The sequence below is a fragment of the Haliotis asinina genome, chromosome 11, assembly GCF_037392515.1.
Source record: "Haliotis asinina isolate JCU_RB_2024 chromosome 11, JCU_Hal_asi_v2, whole genome shotgun sequence".
In the NCBI taxonomy this organism is placed as follows: Eukaryota; Metazoa; Mollusca; class Gastropoda; order Lepetellida; family Haliotidae; genus Haliotis; species Haliotis asinina.
This window is the reverse complement of record NC_090290.1, coordinates 39,479,591-39,502,766: the sequence shown is the minus strand read 5'-3', so window position 1 is coordinate 39,502,766 and position 23,176 is coordinate 39,479,591. Positions and strand designations below refer to the sequence as shown.

Here is a 23,176-nt window from a genome sequence, read left to right as displayed (position 1 = left end):
AATATTTGTTATTGGGTTTGGGACATCTTCGTCTTTCCAGATCGAGCCCATCTTTCAACAAAGAAGTGTTTGTGGACTTCATTGCTGCCCAGATCAAGACGCTGTCCTTCCTGGCGTATATCATCCGTATATATCAGGTACAGTGGTCAAGACATTCACTATTGTATCCGAGGGGGATTGGGTCACCTGATGGTTGTATTTGCTTGTCAGGCTGAAGACCCAGGCTCGATACCCTACTAGGGCACAATGTGTGAAGCCCATTTCTGGTGTCCCCCATAGTGATATTGCTGGAATATTGCCAAAAGTGGTGTAAAATCATACTCACTCACTTACTCGTTCATGTATCCTGAAAGTGTGGTCAAGTTGTTACCACACGGGTAACAGGACGGTAACCAGAAAGAAATATGCTATTGAATTATTTAGATGTTTTATTCAGCCGAGACGTTTGTTGACTGAAATGACTAGGTTGCACTTTACAGTTTTGTGTTGCACCAGTTCAAGTAACAAAGCACTAAATCGAGCCCTGAAAATTGTGATGTATCATCACCTAGATTGACCGGTTGGTGTTGCTATGGTTACAGGGCCAGGTGAACAACCACTCCCAGCAGATGGTGCAAGGGTTGCTGGGATTGCTGACACTGTGTCCACAGGAGGTGGCCCACCTTCGCAAGGAGCTGTTGATAGCTGCCAGACACATTCTCTCCACAGATCTCAGAAACAGTGAGTACATCATGTCTCTAGTAGGGCTGCAACGATTTACCCAGACCTTGAATCAATTAGATTTTCGATATTGGACCCTAGCTTTTTCTTTTCCGTTTCTGCGAAAGTGTAATAAAAAAAGCATTATGTATTCAGACTACAGTCAAACCTGTCTAAACCGGTACCCCAAGAGACCGAAATCAAAAGCTGGTTGACTGGGTGTTGAATTTCAACAGTGACAATATTTTTCGAACATGGCTGTCACTTACACTCGTCAGTCTCTTTATTTTCTTTATGTCTATAATGCCTTTGATATTTTGTAATTGTGCAACAAATTAATGCAATCCCCCAGTGTTTGTAAGCCATAACCACAGTGATCCTAGAAGCATTTTATTCACCACACAATCACTGCTACTTGATTATGTAGCATGTCGAGAGGAGTGTGTTGGATTACCATCGCACTATACTACAGAATAGACAGGTGCTAGGTTAGACAATGTTTTAATAATCATAGTATCACTGTAAAGTGTAAGGACCAAAAGTTTATGCCAGATTAGACGGGTGCCATTGCTGTCTGGTTTTGCTGTACTGATTGCAGTGAAGGAGCATCATGAGCTTCAGACGCTTTGCCTGCTTTTATGATGTGTCGATAAAGACGTTGTTCAGGAGTGCAATGAGAGTGTTTGCCTTTCAGAGTTTGTGCCATGTATTGACAAGCTGTTTGATGAAAATACACTGATCGGCTCAGGGTGGACCACACACGAATCTCTAAGGTAGTAGCTTTAGGAAAATTGTGTATGTTGGGTAAAGACAGGGTTCAATTCCCCACAAGTACAATGTCTGAAGCCCATTTCTGGTATCCCCCACCAGCATATTGCTTGAGTATTGATCTATGATTATGTCAGAATAGTCCATTGAACCTTTAGCAGAATTATGAAATTTTGAGAGTAAAATATCAAGATATGAGTTTTAAATCCCTCTATAGCTGTAATTTGGTCTTGCCCTTTTTATAATATTGATCCACCAGCAGTGGATACTGGTTGTATGAGGTGGCAGGATCATTAAGACTCATTGATTGTGAGGCTCACTAGCTTGCTTGTTGTCAGTGTATCCTGATGGCATGGCTTGTCGCGAACAAGATCAGTCTGTTCAGACCTAACCATTTATACACCTTGACCATACAGTTAACAAACCTTGTAAGCCACATTAAGTAGGGAGTTGAGATTGATAATATGATGCGCTGTTGAGATTATCATCCAGTGGTCAAAGGATAGAAATACCAATGCCTTAAGCATGTGCAAGTTGTATGGATATGTACCCTATATTAATAGCTGAAAAATTGCTGAGTGCTTCAACAACAAACAGTAGTATGTACGTGCTTCTCATGTTGTCTAAACAATTGTATAATCCATCCCCTCTCCCCAGACCCTTGGCCTACAGCACCCTAGCTGACCTTGTCCACCACGTGAGGTCTGCTTTACCCCTGAATGACCTCTCTTTGGCGGTCAACTTGTTCTCGAAGAATGTCCACGACGAGTCCTTGCCCAGTAGCATCCAGACCATGTCCTGCAAGCTACTCCTCAACCTGGTGGAGTGCATCCGGCAGAAGAGTGAGCAGGAGAATGGCAATGTGAGCAACACACTGACACATAATACCAGTCCCTTCTACTAGGGAGGTCAGGCTATTTTTCTACATATAGTTTATTATTCAGGAGTGTACACACTCTTTTAGTTCATGTATAAGTGAGTAAAACACTTTTTCCTTTTAATTTATGTATACCAATCTTCTATATGTGTAAGTCTCCATTTTGTGGATATTTATGGTATTTACCAAATGAAATAGATCTGGTGCACATAACTCTGTGTTTCTTTTCTGCCAGTGAAGCGTATGTATTTATATGGGGTTGACAGGATCTGATCGCATCTTTGTGCATATCTGTTCAGGGGAGAGAACTGCTGATGAGAATGTTGGAAGTGTTCGTTCTGAAGTTCAAAACCATTGCCACAGTTCAGCTGCCACAGATACTCCAGAAATGGTGAGAAAGAAACAAAACTTTGCAGGATTTGTGAAATAGAACACCCTGACCTGACTCAAACACTTACCTACAAAGGTCCTAATCATGATTTATGATGTCATCTGAAAATTGCAGTAGTGATGTATACAGGACATAACCAGCAGGACTTCAGTTCTTTGTCATATCAAAGAGGGTCATTGTTTTGTTATGTCCCTCCAGTCTAAGTAAACTTAGTCTCAGTGTATTTCGTTACACTCAACCACCGAGTCTAACAAAACCTAGTAGAAGGTCGTGTCAGGTAACCTTTGAGCGACCAATGACCGTCCAGTCAAACGCAAGACGTTTGAATAGATTTAACCAATCAAACAACGGCTACTATTTAGAGATCGGAGGGACTTTTCAAAGGTTACCTGACGTGACCTCCCATAAGGTTTTGTTAGACTCAGTAGTGGAGTGTAACGAAAAGTACTGAGGCTAAGTTTACTTAGACTGATGTGCCTTGGGCATGCCAGGAACTTATGACAATGGTAGGAATCCAGTTCCTAGGTTTTATCATATGGGTGTGTGTTGATTTCAACTCTCAGGATATTACCCCACCTAAAGCAAACATGCAGTGATACGTGACTACTGTTCATAGTGGTTCACTCAACACCCTGCCATCTCAACCTGATTTCTACCTCTCTTGTCTGTACCATCTCTATCCGGTCTATCCATGTCTCTCCTTTCCCAGGGATTGGGAAAGGCAGGGGCCTAGTGCCATTTTGCACATTACAATTTTGAAATTTACTATTGATACAAGGGCAGTGGCCCATGTTGAATTCAGAAAATAGCTAATAATCCTTAAAATGGCCCATTGTCAAAGTTCTCTTTCCCAACCGATGCTTTCATGTCTTTCATGCCTATCCTAGGTCTATCCTTTCATGTGTCTTTCATCTCTGACTTATGTCTACCCTTTCCTTTGTCACCTCTACCATCTCTACCTCTGGGAACCTGTTCAAATCTCTGACTTGTGTCTGACAGCAAACACCAGCAGCAGTCCACCACCCCTGCCGCCTCCTCGTCAAGTCTTCCAGCAGAGATCAAACCTGGGGACACCAAGGCCACCATTGAGGTCAAGCCTGGGCTGCCAGAAACACCAAAAGACGAAAACAAAACGTTCGCCGCCAGCATTGCCGAGTCTTCAAAAGAAAAGGAGGACTCTAACAAGGTAACTTGAACCAGCCTAGTTACACTTATGTAAATAGGTCAAGTTGTAGCACGATACAACAGATCTCCTGTAGGTTGTTCACGCAGTGTAACATCAATGTGAAGTTTATGTACAGGTATGTGTTGTGGCTGTGTGGTTCTGGTTGGTTGGTTTTTGGGCTTTGATTTTGGTGTAAAATAATGCAATGATTTGCTTTTATCGTTTTGTAAGGAAGAAAAAAACAACCGAAATGCTTTTTTCACAGTGATTCAATAATGTTCCTCGGACTGATGTCTATATTGCATTTGAGAATCCCAAATGCATTGTCATCTTCACATGCACAACCTACACATATGAAAGACATACATCAGCTTTATGTGCAGTTTGTTTGTCCTGGATAAAATGGGTAAATAGTTAAGCCTGATGCTAGACGTTGGGAATGAGGCAGACAAGAATCCGAAACAGTAATGTGCTCTCAGTGATGGTGTTGATGATGTTGCAGACACAAAACCGTTTCGGCGTCACTCCCAGTCAGTACAATGTGTACTCTGTCGCGGATTGCCGCAGTCTGGTGAAGACCCTGGTCTGTGGGGTGAAAACGATCACATGGGGGGTGCTGTCTTGCAAGGCTATAGGAAACGGTAGGTGTACTTGACTAGTTTGTGTATTAGAATTGTCTCACGATGCACAGACGTTTGATTTTTGCAACAAAGCACTCATGGAATGCTATTCATTAACTGAATGATTGAGTGAGTGAGTTTCATTCTACACCACACTTAGCAATATCCTAGCTATATGGTGGCGGTCTGGAACTAATCAAGTCTGGATCAGATAATCTAGTTGTCAACAGCATCAGCATCTATCTGCGCTGTTAGGATACAATGACATGTCAACCATACCAGTGAGTCTGACAACCTGATTGCATTTGCTCATCACAAGCACAGGTTACTGAATATCAATTCTAACCCATTTATAAAGTGATCATTTACAAGAATTATCCAAGTTCAGACAGATTTCAATTCATAGACTCAATTCACATGTCATCTGTACATTGTTGGCACCAGTCATGTCATAAAAGCGACAAAAGCCATGATGCTTTTTTTGTTCAGTTGAATTTCTTTTAAAAAAGGCAAATATCTTAGGTCAGTTTGTCCTGAGATTAACTTATTAAATATATTAACTTATACTAATTTAAGTTCAGTTCTGTATGATTGAGATTAACATCAACATGTATGTATATCTTCCCTGTCAAAAAAGTCAAAAGAAATGAACTTCATATTTGTATGTGTTTAAGACAGCATTAATCTTAACTCACTCACTCACTCCGGCAGCGGACACCAGCCTACTGCAGAACAAGCAATTCCAGTCCAAGGAGACTTTGGTGTATGTCCGGCTGGTCAAATACGCCCTGGAGGCGTTGGACATCTACACAGTTAACGTGACATCGACAGGGCAGGCCTTCATTAGACCTGCAGTGTGAGCTTACTGTCTTTGTTGAAACTTCGGAATAATTTGATTATTTTGAAATACTTGAGAAGGATAAATTATGTCTCAGTATTTAGGCTTATAGCAAAGGTGACATGAAGTGACTGAAAATCTTTTGTCGCTCTCTGAGCACACCTCTTTTTGAGATTATTTTTGTTCTCTACATGGTTCTTCTGTTAAGTTGGAGATCTTTTGTCATGAAAATTGGTCGTGAAGTTCTTATTGTATTTAGTTGGTTCATGTTTAACATTTTCCCATGTTAGACACTTGTCTCAATTTCAATCTCCATCAAAGCTAATATAGATAAACTTCATGGATTACAACTTCTTTATTTCGTGAGTGCAATGATAGGTGTCTTCATGAGGTTTTTGGAAATTTAAGAAGTGAACTGAGAGCAAAATGACTTGTCTAAGTGTTGTCTTGCAACTTAAGAATGTTGTTTTGGTATGGAAACTAAGAATTCATGGTGGATTTAAGAATTCTTAACTCTTAAGAATATTCTGAGAACGTTTATGAATAGTGACCCATGTTCTTGTTCAAGCAGGAGTGGTACAACAGAACAAGAATCTTTATCGAAACGTCTCACTCACGACATATAGAAGTTGTAATCTCTAAAGTTTGTCTGTGTTTTATTTCCCAACTTCTAAGTTGCCACTCAAAGTGGTTACACTTGATCATATTGAAAATATCAGCTACACATCAGCCAATCAGCTGTGTGGTCTGTGTTTTCATATTCAGCAGACATTGTGTTGACGGTGCACTGTTGCTTGTTACAGTGTGCAGACTGTTCGCACCAAGGAGGAGAAGGAAGTATTGGAACATTTTGCAGGAGTGGTACGTTTCGATATAATTTTCATTTTATTTTCATCATCATACACTACAATACCTGATAAGTCATCAGTAAGGCCAGTGATACATGAACAGGGTACACTGACATGTGAAAACTCAGTGAAATTTAGAAAGCGTTGAAATGTATCACATTATATTTGGAATTACACTTACTCAATAAAGTACTTCTGCTGCGTTAATTCCCATCTGGTACGGCTCTGAGGAAAGGACTCAACCCAACAAAAGTATTAGAATTGGTACCTCATTTACGAAGTGTAATCCCAAATATAACATGTTACTTTGACATGGACTGACGATAGATGTTGTTCTAAGTATCCACTTAAAAAAAATCCCACTTTTTCACTTACACAGAAGGGTTCAAATACAACAAATTTGTTCTGTGCTTTATATTGAGCTAAAACTTACCATGTGAAACATGACACAGTCTGAAAGTGTCATGTAATCTAGCATACTTCTAACATGAGAACCTCAACTAGTGATTTGAATGTTCCATGTGTTTCATGGTCCTCTATGTCATACCTCAAGACTTAGAAAATTATGTTTCTTGTTACCCTCTACTAAGATTGTAAGACTGGTTGGCTAAAAACCTGCATACCATGCCTGGGAGGTATCTGTATTCACACATGCTCACATATACGTACGGCAGAAACAGACAAGTCATGTTCAATAAGGGTACGTTTAATTAGATGTCACGTGACCAAAAACTTGCGACGTGTGCTTGTCAATGTTATCTGTATGTTACTGATGTACACCATTCTTCAATATCATTTAGATATTGTTTTTTCATGCATATTGTATGATGCCCAGGGAGTTGAGATTGAAACTACGATGTGATGTTGTGATGGACATCCAGTGATAGGGGGGAAAAACAAAGTTCTTTTGAGCAGTTGAACTGGCGAACTGGATATCAGCACTAATCAGCAATAATCGGAAGTGCCTTTGAACACTCTCATATGACCTCACATAACAATAAGCATGCTTGTTTTGACATTGTCTATCCATGAGTTAGAGGGAGGCTGGTGGTTAAAGCGTTACCTTGTCACGCTGAAGGCTCTGGTTTGATTCCCAATATGGGCACGATGTATGAAGTCCATTTCTAGTGTCCTCTGACATGATAATGCTTGTATATTTGCTAAAAGCGGCATAAGATCATACTCACTATCCAAGGGTTAAAGACAACAGAGGTAGAGCTGATGAAAGTGTAGCTAAGATTTAGAAATACGTATTGTTTTACAGTTTACAATGATGAGCCCTATTACTTTCAAGGAAATCTTTTCATCAGTGATTGAGGTAAGTTTTGATTGGTTGGCTTGTCCAGTTAGATTCTTCTCACTCAACTCACTGTCAGATTCAGCATCTAGAAATGCTACTCAATGGCAGTTGTGATGTTAATCTACTTTCCTGTCAAAATTTGATATCTATTATGATAAATATATTGTTCATTTATAAAGACTGACATATATTTACCTTGTTTAGGGTGGATTTTGTCCATGGAGTAATTCTATATGTTAAGGATGAATTCACAATCCTTTAAACTTAAAGGTATACTGTTTTTGCAAAACTTCAAAGTGATTTGTAACAGCAAATAGTTTGATGCAACTTTGTGCTTCTGTTTCAGTACATGGTGGAGAGGATTCACAATAACTACGCCCTACAGGTACAGTCAACAAGCAGTCGGTATCTTAGGAATCGCGCAAAACCAAATAGCTTGAATAGAATTTTGTATATCTAGTGATGTTGATTTTGAATAACAGCAAACTGTTAATAGTTGATGAACAGTATGCGGACAAGACACATGGATGACCCTACTCTTCTTGTGCCACCTTATGCTGTTTAGAGTTGTCTCCCTTGGGCTTATTCGCTACATTATTGTGGGTTCAAGATCCGAGTTCGCTCTGATTGTGTTTTTAGGTGGCCTGTCAACACCCATGCTGGTGGATTTCAGTCTGCTATCACTCTCAATACTCTTCCAACTTTAAGCCAACATATTGACTGTAATACTGTTGCAAGTGGCATTTTTTTCAGTTCACTCAATCTCTCACTCATCTGTGTGTTTGTTATTACTTTCAGATTGTTGCCAACTCATTCTTAGCTAATCTTCAGACGTCTGCAACATTTGCCACAATTCTCGTGGAATACCTGCTTGCGAGACTGGAGGACATGGGCTGTGAGTATACAGACTTTTTGTATATCATTCTTTGTGTTATAAATTGAGAGTATTATGTGGTGACTGATTTGCACCTGCTATCATGTAGTAGTAATATTTTTCACTCACCTGAACTACGTTTTTAAAAACATGTGGTCCATCCAAATTAGCCAGTCATACATATGTTTTTTTCAGCCAACATGGAACGTTCCAACCTGTACCTGAAGCTGTTCAAGCTGGTGTTTGGCTCTGTGTCTCTGTTTGCTGCAGAAAATGAGCAAATGTTGAAGGTAGCCTATCTCTTCCTCATCCATCCTTCCTAAAGACATTTTGACTGTTACGATAAATACCTTAACCCATCCGTGATGAACTCATCAGTTACAAAGTGAATCTCCATCCTTATCTTCTACAATTCTAACTTTCACTTGCAAGTATGAGTGATGGGCTAGCCTAATGGTTAAAGTGTTCACTCGTTACGCTGAAGACACGGGTTCCATTCCCCACATTGGTCCAATATCTGAAGCCCATTTCTGGTGTCACCTGATGTGATATTGCTTGAAAATTGCTAGAAGCAGTGTAAAACTTAAACTCACTCGCTCATTCATGAGTTTAAGTATTTTAGAATGCCTGCTTCCTCTAAACATTCTGTCTTGTGAGTATAACTTATTCCAACCTTGCTAATGATTGACAGGGATTTGAAAAAGGACTCTCTGCAATATAATTCAACCATTCTATCCCCATTTCATTCTTCCACATTTTAAAGCTTGTTATGTTTGAAGTGATCTACACAACACTTGATATGTGTAACTCTTCTCCATCCAGCCCCATCTCCACACCATCGTCAACCAATCAATGGAGCTGGCCATGAGCGCCAAGGAGCCTTACAACTACTTCCTGTTGCTGAGAGCCCTGTTCCGCTCCATCGGTGGTGGCAGTCACGATCTCTTATACCAGGAGTTCCTTCCCTTGCTGCCCAACCTCCTTCAAGGTAAACAATTGGACAGAGGATGTAATTGTGCAGCGGCATGGGATGAAGAACTTGATAATCCACATGTATTGTAACTTGCTTTGGTCATCATCCACCCAACTATTCCAATAAAATGACCAAGAACTTCTTGAGAATAGTGGTTTCTGAGTGGTAGTTTAACCCTGTTGATTTGTACAATGTTCCAAACTAACTTCCCATGGCTGGTAAACTGGGAAAGATGTCAGAATTGAAATTTTCATAATTTTGTGTCTGAAATCATTGCAGTTGTAGCATTACATTCTTTGCAATAAATTGTAAATATGCATGGAGCACTTTCGTCAAATTTTCAACTAATCCAGCACCACATACTTACTTCCTTAGATGTGCAAGATAAATATACAAATATAAAAATATTCAGATTTTTCTAAATTTTTAAGTAATCCTGCACTAGGATGAAAACCTGAGGCTCCATAGTCACCTCTGATAAATCCCTGATTCCAGATATGTTCTGTAATTTTGCAACATCCATCTGGAAAATAATTTCCAGAAGACTTGATATCAGTGCATCCCCACACTATTGGTACCATCTGTAGCTTCATTAGATTCAGGGTAGATGTTTCGATGCCAACATAATGGACTTTGCCTAAGAACCATTTTGCTTTTTTTCCTAGGTTTGAATAGCCTACAGAGTGGCCTTCATCGCCAGCACATGAAGGATCTGTTTGTGGAGCTGTGTCTGACAGTACCCGTCCGTCTGTCCTCCCTGCTACCATATCTGCCCATGTTGATGGACCCTCTTGTGTCAGCCCTCAACGGCTCACAGACCCTCGTCAGTCAGGTAAGCTTGCAAACACTTTTCAGTCAAGTAGGCTCGAGGATCATCATCATCTGTCATTGATTGATCCAACCTATCTTCATTATGTTTTGACCTGTGATGATCTGGGTTAGAATTGAGGTGACTAAAGTGAATGAGTGAGTGAGTTTTGTTTTACGCCGCACTTACCAATATTCCAGCTATATGACGGCGGTCTGTAAGTAATCGAGTCTGGACCAGACAATCCAGTGATCAACAATATGAGCATTGATCTGCACAATTTGGAACTGATGACATGTCAACCAAATCAGCAAGCCTGACCACCCAATCCTGTTAGTCACCTTTTATGGCAAGCATGAGTTGCTGAAGGCCTTTTCTACCCCTGACCTTCATGGGTCAACGTGACTAAAGAAATCCAATGCTGAGACTCGCTGACTTAGTCAACACATCACTGTTGGTGTAGATCGATGCTCATGCTGTTGATCACTGGGTTCTCTTGTCCAGCCTTGATTATTTACAGACTGCTGCCATATAGCTGGAATATTGCTGAGTGTGGTGTAAAACTAAACTCACTCAGGTGGTGGGATAGTCTAGTGGTTAAAGCGTTGGCTCATAATGTCAAAGAACTGGGTTAAGTTCCCTCATGGTTATAATGTGTGAAGCCCATTTCCGGTGTTCCCTTCGGTGATACTGCTGCAATAGTGCTAAAAGCAGCATAAAACCATATGGACTTATATTTTTTCAGTTGCAGAATTACACCTATTATGATGAAATATTTCTGTGTAGGGTTTGCGCACTCTGGAGCTCTGTGTGGACAACCTGCAGCCTGATTTCCTGTACGACCACATCCAGCCAGTCCGAGCAGAACTCATGCAGGTATGTGGCACCTTTATGTTATTTCATGCAGGATCTGGTGGTCGAGATCTTAAAGGCATTACTGTTCTCTGCACAGAGTTATGTCCCTTAGATATCCACTCTTGATAAAGGTTTGAAGCCCAGGTGTTGCCCATTTTGGCTTTCTACGAGCTCACATGCTCTTATTCCAAACTCAGTTGACTCGCTGTATTTCAACAGAAGATTCATGTCAGGTTTTTGTACAAAACAGCTGTCAAGCAGGATTAGGAGTTTCAAATTGGTGTATAGAGTTGTGCCCGTTAGGTGTGGAAGGATCATCTGGCCATGTGTGTGAATGAAGGATTTGTTGTGACTATTATCCCAGGTATTTCGCAGCCACAAGAAGGGTGGTGGAATGGCCTAGTGGTTTAAGTGTTCACTCATCACATCAAAGACTCAGGTTCGATTCTCCTCATGGATGCAATGTGTGAAGCTCATTTCTGGTGTCCCTGCTGTGATATTCCTGGAACCTGGCTAAAAGCAGCATGACACCATGCTAACCCACATGAAGCTTTACCCTGAAGTATAAAGTTGTATATGTCTTTCATCTTCATGTAGTTGAGATACTGTAATAAAACATTGGTGAAACATTTCTTGGTTACTGGAAAGCATTGATTTTTTCCATTTTGAATCAGGCTCTTTGGCGGACCCTACGCAATCCCCAGGACAACATAGCTCACGTGGCGTTCCGTGTCCTTGGCAAGTTTGGTGGCGGCAATAGGAAGATGCTACGAGAACCACAGCGGGTTGGTTGTGCAATAATGTTGCATCACATAAGTACTGACACTGTTATCAAGTGATAACGGTGTTAGTACCCACACTGAAACGTCGCATCCATTGGAATAGAGATGTTGACCATCCGTAGAACTTGGTTTCCTTCTCCTATACAATTTCTAAAATGCCAGTTTTAGTTTCAAACAAAGCATACTTTATAGGTGACAGCATCTTATTACATAGAGTGACGTTTCCATGTAGATTCTTTCACCATTATCAAGCTAATTATAAGTTCTTGTTTTTGGTGCAGTTTTAAACACAACTCAAAAATTGCAGATAGCTATTTAAAGCAACAGACATATTTTTGTGTTGTAGAGTTTTAATCCGCCATGCTTGTTGTCTGTTTCTGTGGATGTTGTCTGTTTCACTGTGGATGTTGTCTGCTGTTACAGCTGCAGTACAATGACAAGGAGACAGTGGGCCCCTGCATCAACATCCACTTCCAGGACACCAAGACTCCCATCACGCTGCCAGTGGAGAAGGTACGGTGTTGTTTCCGCTCACAGGCAATGCATCATTTTGCTGTATCATATTTATACTGCCCCCTCCTCGCTATCATGACAAAGGGACAGTCACAAAAAGTACTCCGATTGATCATTCCAATCTTTTCCTGTCATCTCATATTTAATAACTTCACCCCCAACTTACTTTCGTAGCATTACACCCTACCCCTTCCCACCCCACTGCACACCACCTCCCCAGATTCAAATACCATAGAAGATCTTAATCACTTTATATAAACCTAAAGTGTGCTTCTCACTATATATTTGGTCATCTCTTGTTTTCTCACAATAACATCATTTGAGGATTTTGTTTTGATGGACAGGTTTTACTTTTCGCTAAAAAGACCTCCTTCCCAGGTTTTACTTGCCGTTAGTAAGACCACTTCCCAGGTTTCACTCTTCCTAACTTTATATGAACACTAACATTCAAATGATGCATGAGTGTTTGAAATCAGCTGAAAGATATTGCACATGATGAAATTCTCAATACAAATGAACCGCAAATCTCTAATTCCTAGGCAGACGCTCTATCACAAGGTCACCAGGCAGAAGAAGATGGTTAAATTATCTACTTATAGTTACTGTCATTAAATTGATTTTACGCATGCTTCAGATGTTATTATGTAGCTTCATTAAATGATCATCTCTATTGTTAATATCCGTCATTGATGGTATATATGTTAGAGAAAACACACCTCCGAGGTTTTGGTAGACAATGTGAAACCGGAGGGGGAGGGAAATCCCGAGGGGCGTGTTTTCTCTTATACGTAACTCCCTTTACTTAATACTGTTTTCACCACCCACAGAAGTGTTCTAAATAAAGCAAACAGTACAAAGGTATGCATATTTATTTCAGTTCCTTTGTTTAAGCATGTGGGGAGTTCAGTTTTATGCTGCTTTTAGAAATATTTTAGCAATGTTATGATGAGAAACACCAGATATGGACTTTGCACATTGTACACGTTGCAATTGAACCTGGGTCTTTGGTGTGACAGGTGTCGGCATTAGCCACAAGGCTGCCCCAACCCCTCCTTTGTTTAATGGGTGCTGGGGGTAGCCTAGTGGTTGAAGCATTTGCTTGCCTCGTTGAAAACCAGGGTTTGATTTGCAACATGAGTACAATATGTGTCCAGTATTCATATAGTCTCCCATCTTGTTATTGAAGGGATATCGGCAAGGTGGTGTAAAACCATACTCACTCACTCCTTTGTTTAAAGGAGATCATGGTGTAAAAGGATTTTATCACAGATTTTTTATTCATATATGAGATGTTGTTGACTCTTCTGTGTTATGTGATACAGGCTATAGACACAGCTTTGACTGCACTGAAGAGCAGCTCAACAGACGCATTCAGTCGCAAACAGGCTTGGGAGCTGATCAAGTGTTTCCTTGTGTCTGTCATGAACCTTGAGGATGACAAGCAGACGCTCACCCACCTCTTCACCCACCCCAGGTAAATGCTTTTGTCACATTTCAGACTAAGATGTGTTAATGAATCATAGTGTCAACAGTTTTTCTGTAATAGTATAAGTTTGCTTTTTCTTCAAAATCCCTTGCTTGTCACTAGAGGCAAGTAATAGGATCGGATAGTGAGAATTGCTCACTTCATTGACACATATCATTGGTTCTCAATTATGTGGATCACTGATCAAAATGTGATTGATGTGTTCCAGCTTCACCGAGAAGGAGATCTCCACCACCACAGGACCACTGTACAAGAACCCTGACTCTCACTCCAGGAAGGTCCATGAGCAGGCTCTCACTGGCATGTTTGGTGAGTTCTTACATAAGTATTGTGTTATAGAATGAAATTCTGTGTGCCTTATTCATAGCAGAATTTGTGTTAATGTGAATTGAAATCTGTAGTTACCATGGTTACAGTAGCTGCCATGAAGGCCCTTTTGACAGACCACCTTATCCTTCAGGGACTGCATGGTACTGCTATAGGTGTCAGATACTGTTTGTTTTATCACTGAGTCAAGCCTGTGGTTTCCATGGTTACAGTAGCTGCCATGAACACACTTTTGACAGACCACCTTATCCTTCAGGGACTGCATGGTACTGCTATAGGTGTCACATACTGTTTGTTTTATCACTGAGTCAAGCCTGTGGTTTCCATGGTTACAGTGGCTGCCATGAACACACTTTTGACAGACCACCTTATCCTTCAGGGACTGCATGGTACTGCTATAGGTGTCACATACTGTTTGTTTTATCACTGAGTCAAGCCTGTGGTTTCCATGGTTACAGTAGCTGCCATGAACACACTTTTGACAGACCACCTTATCCTTCAGGGACTGCATGGTACTGCTATAGGTGTCAGATACTGTTTGTTTTATCACTAAGTCAAGCCTGTGGTTTCCATGATTACAGTGGCAGCAGCCATCAAGGAACTGCGACAGACAGCCCTCCCCTTCATGGCCTGCATGGTGCGGCATTACACAATGATCGCCATCTCCCAGCAGTGCGGGCCTTTCCCAGTCGGAGACAAGCAGAACAAGCTCCAGGGAATGGACACCCAGATCCTCATAGATGCACTGGCTGTCATCATGGGACACGAGGAGAAGGAACTATGTAAGCCAGGCAACCTGGCCCTGGTGCTCATCCTTGAGACTGCCACCACCATACTTGGCAGCAAAGAACGGGTACGTGCACCAAGGATTGTACAAGATTGTATGAAATACTAGTCCCTTTCCAGGGCTACAAGCTGACATGTTATCTGTTGTACCTATACAAGATGGTTTAAAAATACTATTCCCCTTCCAGGCCTACAAGCTGTCGTGTCGTCTGTTGTACCTACACAAGATTGTATAAAATAATATTCCCCTTCCAGGCTTGCCACCTGCCACTGTTTGAGTACCTCGTGGACAGGATGTGTTCTCTGTGTTATGACCGGGCATGGTATGCCAAATATGGAGGGTGAGTTGACTGTAGAGTAAGTGAGTGAGTGAGTTTAGTTTTATGCCACACTCAGCAATATTCTACCTATAATCATGTCTGGACCAGACAATCCAGTGATCAGCATCATGAACATTGGTCTGTCCAATTTGGATACGATGACATGACTTGAACAAGTCAGTGAGTCTGACCACCCAGTACAGTTAGTCACCTCTTTCGACAAGTATGGCTTTCTGAAGATTAGTTATATGCTGATCCAACGGTGTCTTTGTGTTTGTATATAAAAGTTATAGATGGAACTTCTTAAACAAATTATCCCTTTGAAAAGCAATATATCAAAGTTCAAGCTGCTTTCATTATCAGTCGGAAATCATTATAAGCCTTGCCATGTTTCTGTCGTCTAGCTGCCTGGCAATCAAGTTCCTGTGTGACTCCATGGCACTGAAGTGGGTGTTGGAGCACCAGTTCCTCTTCCTGAAAGCCTTGCTGTTTGTCATGATGGACCTCACTGGAGAGGTAAGCTTAGCATGTTTGTGCGTGGTACTGTGCATAGAGCTCAGATCACAAAGCAGTTGAAATTAAGCAATGTTGATTACAGAGAGTCCTCCTTGCACCGGGTTGTAAACCTCTCATGTCCTACACTGCATTTGTTTTTTTTCTTCTACATTTCTGTTACATGCTATAATGCTGTAGAAAGACAAAAGGAGCATTACTCCGAACTCACTTGTTCACTAAACTTACCCTCCTTCAGGGCACTGTTCATCCTGGTTATCTCCCTTGCACGTACTCCCTCTCTTCATGTATCAGGTGTCATCGGGAGCTGTAGACAGAGCCAAGTCTAACCTGGAGAAGATGTTGATCCTCTGTGCCAAAGAGATTGAGCCTGACCAGAAAACTGATGAGTTGATTGCTGCACAAAAGAAGTCCTTCCATGAGGTCACTCATGAACTTGTGCGGCAAGTGACGTCACCCAACACACTGGTTAGAGAACAGGTCAGTAAACCCATTTTCCTTTTCTCAAACAAAACCTCTTATTGGGTGCACCTACACACCTCTGGGGAAAATATGTCCAAGATGAGCATTTGCCACTAGCCTTTATACTTATGATTTATATGCAAACTCTAATATCCTTGCCCCCACACCACACGCCACATGCCACCCCACACCACACACACCATACCCCTCACTCCTCCTCACTCCACACACCACACACCACACACCACACACCACACACCACACACCACACACCACACACCACACACCACAAACCACCACACAATCAGAGCCCTACTTCTTCAAATCCTGGATTTGCTCCTGTTTATGGAAGTATTATGAATAATTAATGACACTTCACAGTTTGTAACTTTGGGCAGTTGGGGAAGCTTAGTGATTAAAGTGTTAATTATTCACACTGAAGACCTGGGTTCAATTCTTCACATGGGTACAATGTGTGCAGCCATTTCTTATGTCCCCTACCATTCTACCATGACTCCAGTAACTACTGGATTGTGGTTGGTTAATCAAATCATTCAGAGGTATATAATCATGTTATATACCTCTGATTTTCCAACACTTTAAGTGTTTGTTTAAAATCTGAATAACACGGTTGTGGCAGAATGGAGATGAAGGTATTGTGTTGGAAAATCAGAGGTATGTAACGAAATTATAATAGTGCTGAATTTTGTATTGAAAACCTCATGCTATGTGTTCGGTTTTAAATCAGATTTAGAGCTATTATAATTTCGTTATATACCTCTGATTTTCCAATACAGTATGTTTATCTCCTAATTATACTGCTTGCAGATTGCTGAAATTAGCACAAAACTTATCTCACTCACTTGGTCACTGGGTTCAGTGTTCTATGAAGTCTTGTTTTTGCAAAGTAGTAGCAACCTGTGAAATGTGAAACCCTGTTGAGAAAAATGTGAAACCCAGCACAGATGTGATGAAGCTGTTCAGTTGATAGAGTTACTAATGTGTCCTCACAGGCTATGCACTCTCTCGGGGCTCTGGCCAAGACAACAGGTCGATCAATCACAGAGATCATGGAACCTCACAGAGAAGTGCTGCAGGACATGATCCCTCCCAAGAAACATCTGCTGCGTCACCAGCCTCTCATAGCTCAGATAGGACTCATGGTGAGTTCAGAGACCTGCGCTGGTGAATTAAAAAACATCTGCTCATCACCAGCCTCTCATAGCTCAGATAGGACTGATAGTGAGTTCAGAGACATGTGCTGGTAAGTTGAAAAACATCTGCTGCATCACCAGCCTCTCATAGCTCAGATAGGACTGATAGTGAGTTCAGAGACGTGCTGGTGAATTAAAAAACATCTGCTGCATCACCAGCCTCTCATAGCTCAGATAGGACTGGTAGTGAGTTCAGAGACATGTGCTGGTAAGTTGAAAAACATCTGCTGCATCACCAGCCTCTCATAGCTCAGATAGGACTGATAGTGAGTTCAGAGACGTGCTGGTGAATTAAAAAACATCTGCTGCATCACCAGCCTCTCATAGCTCAGATAGGACTGGTAGTGAGTTCAGAGACATGTGCTGGTAAGTTGAAAAACATCTGCTGCATCACTAACCTCTCATAGCTCAGATAGGACTGATAGTGAGTTCAGAGACGTGCTGGTGAATTAAAAAACATCTTCTCTATCACCAACCTCTCATAGCTCAGATAGGACTGGTAGTGAGTTCAGAGACATGTGCTGGTAAGTTGAAAAACATCTGCTGCATCACCAGCCTCTCATAGCTCAGATAGGACTGATAGTGAGTTCAGAGACGTGCTGGTGAATTAAAAAACATCTGCTCTATCACCAGCCTCTCATAGCTCAGATAGGACTGGTAGTGAGTTCAGAGACATGTGCTGGTAAGTTGAAAAACATCTGCTGCATCACCAACCTCTCATAGCTCAGATAGGACTGATAGTGAGTTCAGAGATGTGCTGGTGAATTAAAAAACATCTGCTGCATCACCAGCCTCTCATAGCTCAGATAGGACTGGTAGTGAGTTCAGAGACATGTGCTGGTAAGTTGAAAAACATCTGCTGCATCACTAACCTCTCATAGCTCAGATAGGACTGATAGTGAGTTCAGAGACGTGCTGGTGAATTAAAAAACATCTTCTCTATCACCAACCTCTCATAGCTCAGATAGGACTGGTAGTGAGTTCAGAGACATGTGCTGGTAAGTTGAAAAACATCTGCTGCATCACCAGCCTCTCATAGCTCAGATAGGACTGATAGTGAGTTCAGAGACGTGCTGGTGAATTAAAAAACATCTGCTCTATCACCAGCCTCTCATAGCTCAGATAGGACTGGTATTGAGTTCAGAGACATGTTCTGGTAAGTTGAAAAACATCTGCTGCATCACTAACCTCTCATAGCTCAGATAGGACTGATAGTGAGTTCAGAGACGTGCTGGTGAATTAGAAAACATCTTCTCTATCACCAGCCTCTCATAGCTCAGATAGGACTGATAGTGAGTTCAGAGACGTGCTGGTGAATTAAAAAACATCTGCTGCATCACCAGCCTCTCATAGCTCAGATAGGACTGGTAGTGAGTTCAGAGACATGTGCTGGTAAGTTGAAAAACATCTGCTGCATCACCAGCCTCTCATAGCTCAGATGAACTAAGAAACATCTGTTTTTGAGTTTAAAAACACCTGCTGTGTCAAGAGCCTCTCATACCTCGTAGTGAGCTAAGAAACATCTTTTGAGTTTTATAAACACCTGTGTCAAGAGCGTCTCTTAGCACAGATAGGTATGATGGTGAGTTAAGAAACATGCTTGTAAGTTTAAAAACATCTGTGTCATGGGCCTCTCATAGTTGAAATAGGAATAAAGGGGAGTTCAGAAACAATGCTGTGTTAGTTGAATGTATTTTTGATGTGACTGTTATTTGTTTTAGGAAGGAAATACCTTCTGTACTACGTTGGAACCCAGACTGTTCACCATGGACATCAACATACAGGAACACAATGTGTTCTTCAGTGAGGTCAGTGCTGGCATTTTGTTGCAGGGCTCACTTTAAGATGGCCCATGAAGATCCCTGGTTAGAATTGATCTTCAGTAACCCAACTTGTCGTAAAGGTCAGGGTTTCGTGCTGTTGATCACAGGATTGTTTGGTCCAGACTTGATTATTCAGAGATATCCCCTATATAACTGGAATTCTTCTGAGTGCTGTGTAAAATGAAACTCTCTCACTTTCAGAAACTTAATGCAAACTGACCATCTATATTTTGCATGAATGTCAAGCTGCACCAAACAAAATCCTGTCTCAAATCTATATTAAAGATGAAAACGTGTTTCATGCCGCCATCGCATGAATAAATGATGCAAGGCTGTAAAATATAGTAGAACAAAACCTAGCAACCTTTGTTTTGCAAATTAATGGTTCAGGTAATTAGGTTTGATTGTAATGTCCATGTTTGTTTGTAAAATCAATCACTGCTCTGTTACTGTGGGTCATCCAGAATGCTAGCTCCTGGATTTTCTGGTACTGACTCGAATATTTGCAGCCCGTCATATAACTTTAAGATTGCTGAATGCTGCGCTATACAACATACAATTAGACAAATAAATAGATTCCATTGTGAATCTACTAACAAAGAAGTCTCTTTCAGCGTTTGGATATAATCCTCGTATGTTTCAGCTGCTGAGCTTGTGCGAGGCTGATGATGCTATACTCGTCAAACTACCCTGTTACAAGAATGTGACAAACCTTGTGCCTCTGAAGAAAAGTGCTCTGAGTAAGTAGGAAAGATTTCCCATCACTCACTCACTCACTCACTCACTCACTCACTCACTCACTCACTCACTCACTCACTCACTCTTTTTCAGAATGGGTCCCCCTCCTTAGGGTACATATAAGGCACCCCATTCATTAATGGCTTTAGGGTTGGGGGTGATGATGATTTTAAAGGGATTCACCCATTTTGTTCAGGGGAGGCGTGGCGTTTTATCTATTTTGTACACGTTCTATGGGGTCAGCAATTTTCTACATAAGAAACATAAGAATATCAATAAAAATAGGAAGAAAAAATTATGCATGACATCCACGACAGCTATAAATAATGAACACTCCCTATATCATAATGGTATGGTTATTTCTTTCTAGGAGCACTTGCAGCCTGTCATTACATCCCGAGCAGGCGAGACAAGATCTTCACAATATTGTACAAGGCTCTTAACAGCACCAACAGCGAGTTGCAAGAAGCTGCACATGACTGTATGAAGAAGGTAATGTATCTCTTCTGTCTTTGCAAGGATATTTACTAATTTAGTTGGCATGCCAGAATACAACAAAATACTGTTAACGGAGGTGTTATTCCTCTCTCACTCACTCACTCACTCACTCACTCACTCACTCACTCACTCACTCACTCACAATATTCCATTCACTCACAATGCTCCACACACACACACACACACACACACACACACTGCTGTGCTCTGCTGTGCTGTGCTGTGCTCTGCTCTGCTCTGCTCTGCGTAGTCACACTACACTACTCGCTCACTCAGCCTGAAACAGGTTCTTGCCCAAATGGAGATAAGATGTAATGACACCCATGAAATTATCGCTTCCTCACAGACAAACTGACTTTATCTAGTGGTAAGTTGCATCCCTATTTCAAGTCACCTCTGTGTGTATATAATAAATCAGGCTCAGTTAATTCATACAATTACTTTGTTTGCTCCAGTTCATCGGTGGATGCCAGGTGGAGACAGACACAGTACACACGGCAATCCGACCCCTGTTGCTGAAGCTGGGGGACTTCCGTAGTCTCACCCTCAACATCATCCAGATACTGTCCAGTCTCATCCAACTATTCCCCAATGTCTTCAACGAGAAGTTGTGCGAACAGCTACATGTAAGTTCCAATACAATGGTTGACAGGTGGAGCAACTGCGCAGAGTTAAAGTATGCTTCCCTTAGATCCGAGATCCAGTTACTTTGAGTCCAAGATTAGCTTCTAAGATGATCCTTAGTCTGTCAGCGTCATACCTATCCTTGTGGGTTAAAACATGGTAGGCAGTGGGGTAGCCTTGTTAAAACTTTCACTAATCACGCCGAAGACCTTGGTTCGATTTGTGAAGTCCTTTTATGGTGTCATAGTGTTATATGGCCGGGATTTAGCTTTTAATAAAAGCGGCTTAAAATCAGCTCACTCACACCAGTACAATGGATGAAGAGCTATCCCAGTTTGTGTACATGGTGTGAACTTGAGTCAGAATAGGAATTTGAGTACTGATTGACCAAAGTCTGTACATTATATCTGAATCATTATGCTTTTCAGTAACGGGTAAAAAATATGAATTCAGTTAAAATTTCTGCATGCTTCAGTAAATATATCACTGTTATGGATATTGTAAAATGGAATGTTTTCATATGAATGCACAATACCATTTTGACAAGCCATGGTGCCTGACTTGTTAGATGGCTGACTTTGTGTGCTGGCGATTAGGTGCTTGACTGTGGGAGTGTGGGTTCAAATCTCAGATGGGACTGGACTCAATAAAATTATCTCTATTTTACTGCGAAAGTGGAATTTCAAATATAACATGCTATAAGGCTTTTGGAGTGAACAGATTTTGGATTTTGTTCTGACCATGTTTTATCATAGTAAGTGAGTAGTGATACATTCTGAAGATTTTGTGACTGTCATGTGGTCTTATGTTGTCCAGGTCCATCTGAAGAAACTGCTGGAGGTGATCGCTGTGGCTCAGAAGAGTGGCCAGAAGCCCTCCACTGGACAGGTCAGTTCCACATTATTGTCTGAGAATTAGAAACTCATGTGTGAAACAGTTATGATTCAAAACATGACATCCTTTTGCAAGTAAAGTGGAAGCTGGAACTGGAGAATTCATCCGGTTTAGACAATGTGTCGAAATGTAGAGCTGAAGATAAATGTACAAGCCACAGAATGGACTTGGATTTTATTCCAGTGTCAACAACTTGCCGGATTGGATATATGCCGGTTTGGGAGCTTCCACTGTATAGTTTACATGCTGAAAACAACTAATGAGCTATGAGCTTTGATGGACTTGACCTTCAATGACCTCCAAATGCAGAAAGGTCATTATATGATGATAATCATGCCTGTGGTGACCCATCATTCAAGAAACTCAGGTTGGATGTCCTATATGGGGGACAGTTTGTGACACCCTTTTAATGTGTCTCCTGCCATGCTATTGCTGGAATATTGCTAAGAGTGGTGTAGATCTCTCTCTCTCTGTCTCTCACTCACTCCCTCTCTCTCACTCTCTCTCACTCTCTCACTGTCTCTCTCCCTCTCTCTCCCTCTCTCACTGTAATTACGCTAATGCTACCAACCACTAGTGTACCAAATATAAAATCTCTCTCTCTCTCTCTCTCTCTCTCCCTCTCTCTCTCTACTAGTCATTTTATAGTTCGTTAAATTGAAAATATTACATTACACATGCTTCCTTCTTTTCAGTCAACAAGTAATGTACAAATGTGCTTTGAAGATTTTCTTAGAGAAATATTGTGAGAAATATTACATCACACGGTTTGGATGAAAATTAATTTCTTGTCACGTGACCGGTTCAGGACCTGAAGACATGTGCAGCCATTGTGAACCTGTTCCACCTAATCCCAGCAGCCAGCAAGAACATGATAGAACAGCTGACAGTACTGGTTCTACGAGGGGAGCGGGCACTTCTTATTGAGGTAAGTCATGACTCTCACTTGATCTGTAGGGGTGTCACTGATTTGGAATTTTAATGGCGAAATCGATTATTAAGAAAATCAATTCTTTTCTAGGTGTACAGTTGTCAGCATAAGGTTGAAATGGTGGTGGCTCATGAATTTTTTGTTCACTGTATGTATGTCAAGATAGAAGTAACAGTATAGCCTCACAATTCATCGTTTACGTGCTGAAACATATACAATTCTGTATGCATAAAAGGCGACTGTGCTTGT

The 23,176-nt window shown here is 41.2% G+C and overlaps 1 protein-coding gene across 1 annotated transcript in view; it reads left to right on the top strand.

Annotated features, from left to right (window-relative positions):
- LOC137256554 (transformation/transcription domain-associated protein-like) overlaps positions 1-23,176 on the top strand; it is an 82,475-nt gene that overhangs the window by 10,281 nt on the left and 49,018 nt on the right. The window contains exons 9-39 of the mRNA XM_067794413.1: positions 41-137; positions 582-720; positions 1,394-1,472; positions 2,125-2,329; positions 2,644-2,735; positions 3,735-3,921; positions 4,403-4,541; positions 5,232-5,376; positions 6,162-6,219; positions 7,471-7,524; positions 7,853-7,891; positions 8,305-8,401; positions 8,576-8,670; positions 9,203-9,368; positions 10,019-10,185; positions 10,948-11,037; positions 11,691-11,801; positions 12,222-12,311; positions 13,634-13,785; positions 14,006-14,106; positions 14,706-14,977; positions 15,166-15,251; positions 15,635-15,746; positions 16,038-16,223; positions 17,219-17,368; positions 19,141-19,227; positions 19,886-19,982; positions 20,351-20,472; positions 20,934-21,104; positions 21,919-21,990; positions 22,805-22,924. Coding sequence (XP_067650514.1) covers positions 41-137; positions 582-720; positions 1,394-1,472; positions 2,125-2,329; positions 2,644-2,735; positions 3,735-3,921; positions 4,403-4,541; positions 5,232-5,376; positions 6,162-6,219; positions 7,471-7,524; positions 7,853-7,891; positions 8,305-8,401; positions 8,576-8,670; positions 9,203-9,368; positions 10,019-10,185; positions 10,948-11,037; positions 11,691-11,801; positions 12,222-12,311; positions 13,634-13,785; positions 14,006-14,106; positions 14,706-14,977; positions 15,166-15,251; positions 15,635-15,746; positions 16,038-16,223; positions 17,219-17,368; positions 19,141-19,227; positions 19,886-19,982; positions 20,351-20,472; positions 20,934-21,104; positions 21,919-21,990; positions 22,805-22,924 — 3,778 coding nt within the window. The remainder of the gene's footprint in view (positions 1-40; positions 138-581; positions 721-1,393; positions 1,473-2,124; positions 2,330-2,643; positions 2,736-3,734; positions 3,922-4,402; positions 4,542-5,231; positions 5,377-6,161; positions 6,220-7,470; positions 7,525-7,852; positions 7,892-8,304; positions 8,402-8,575; positions 8,671-9,202; positions 9,369-10,018; positions 10,186-10,947; positions 11,038-11,690; positions 11,802-12,221; positions 12,312-13,633; positions 13,786-14,005; positions 14,107-14,705; positions 14,978-15,165; positions 15,252-15,634; positions 15,747-16,037; positions 16,224-17,218; positions 17,369-19,140; positions 19,228-19,885; positions 19,983-20,350; positions 20,473-20,933; positions 21,105-21,918; positions 21,991-22,804; positions 22,925-23,176) is intronic.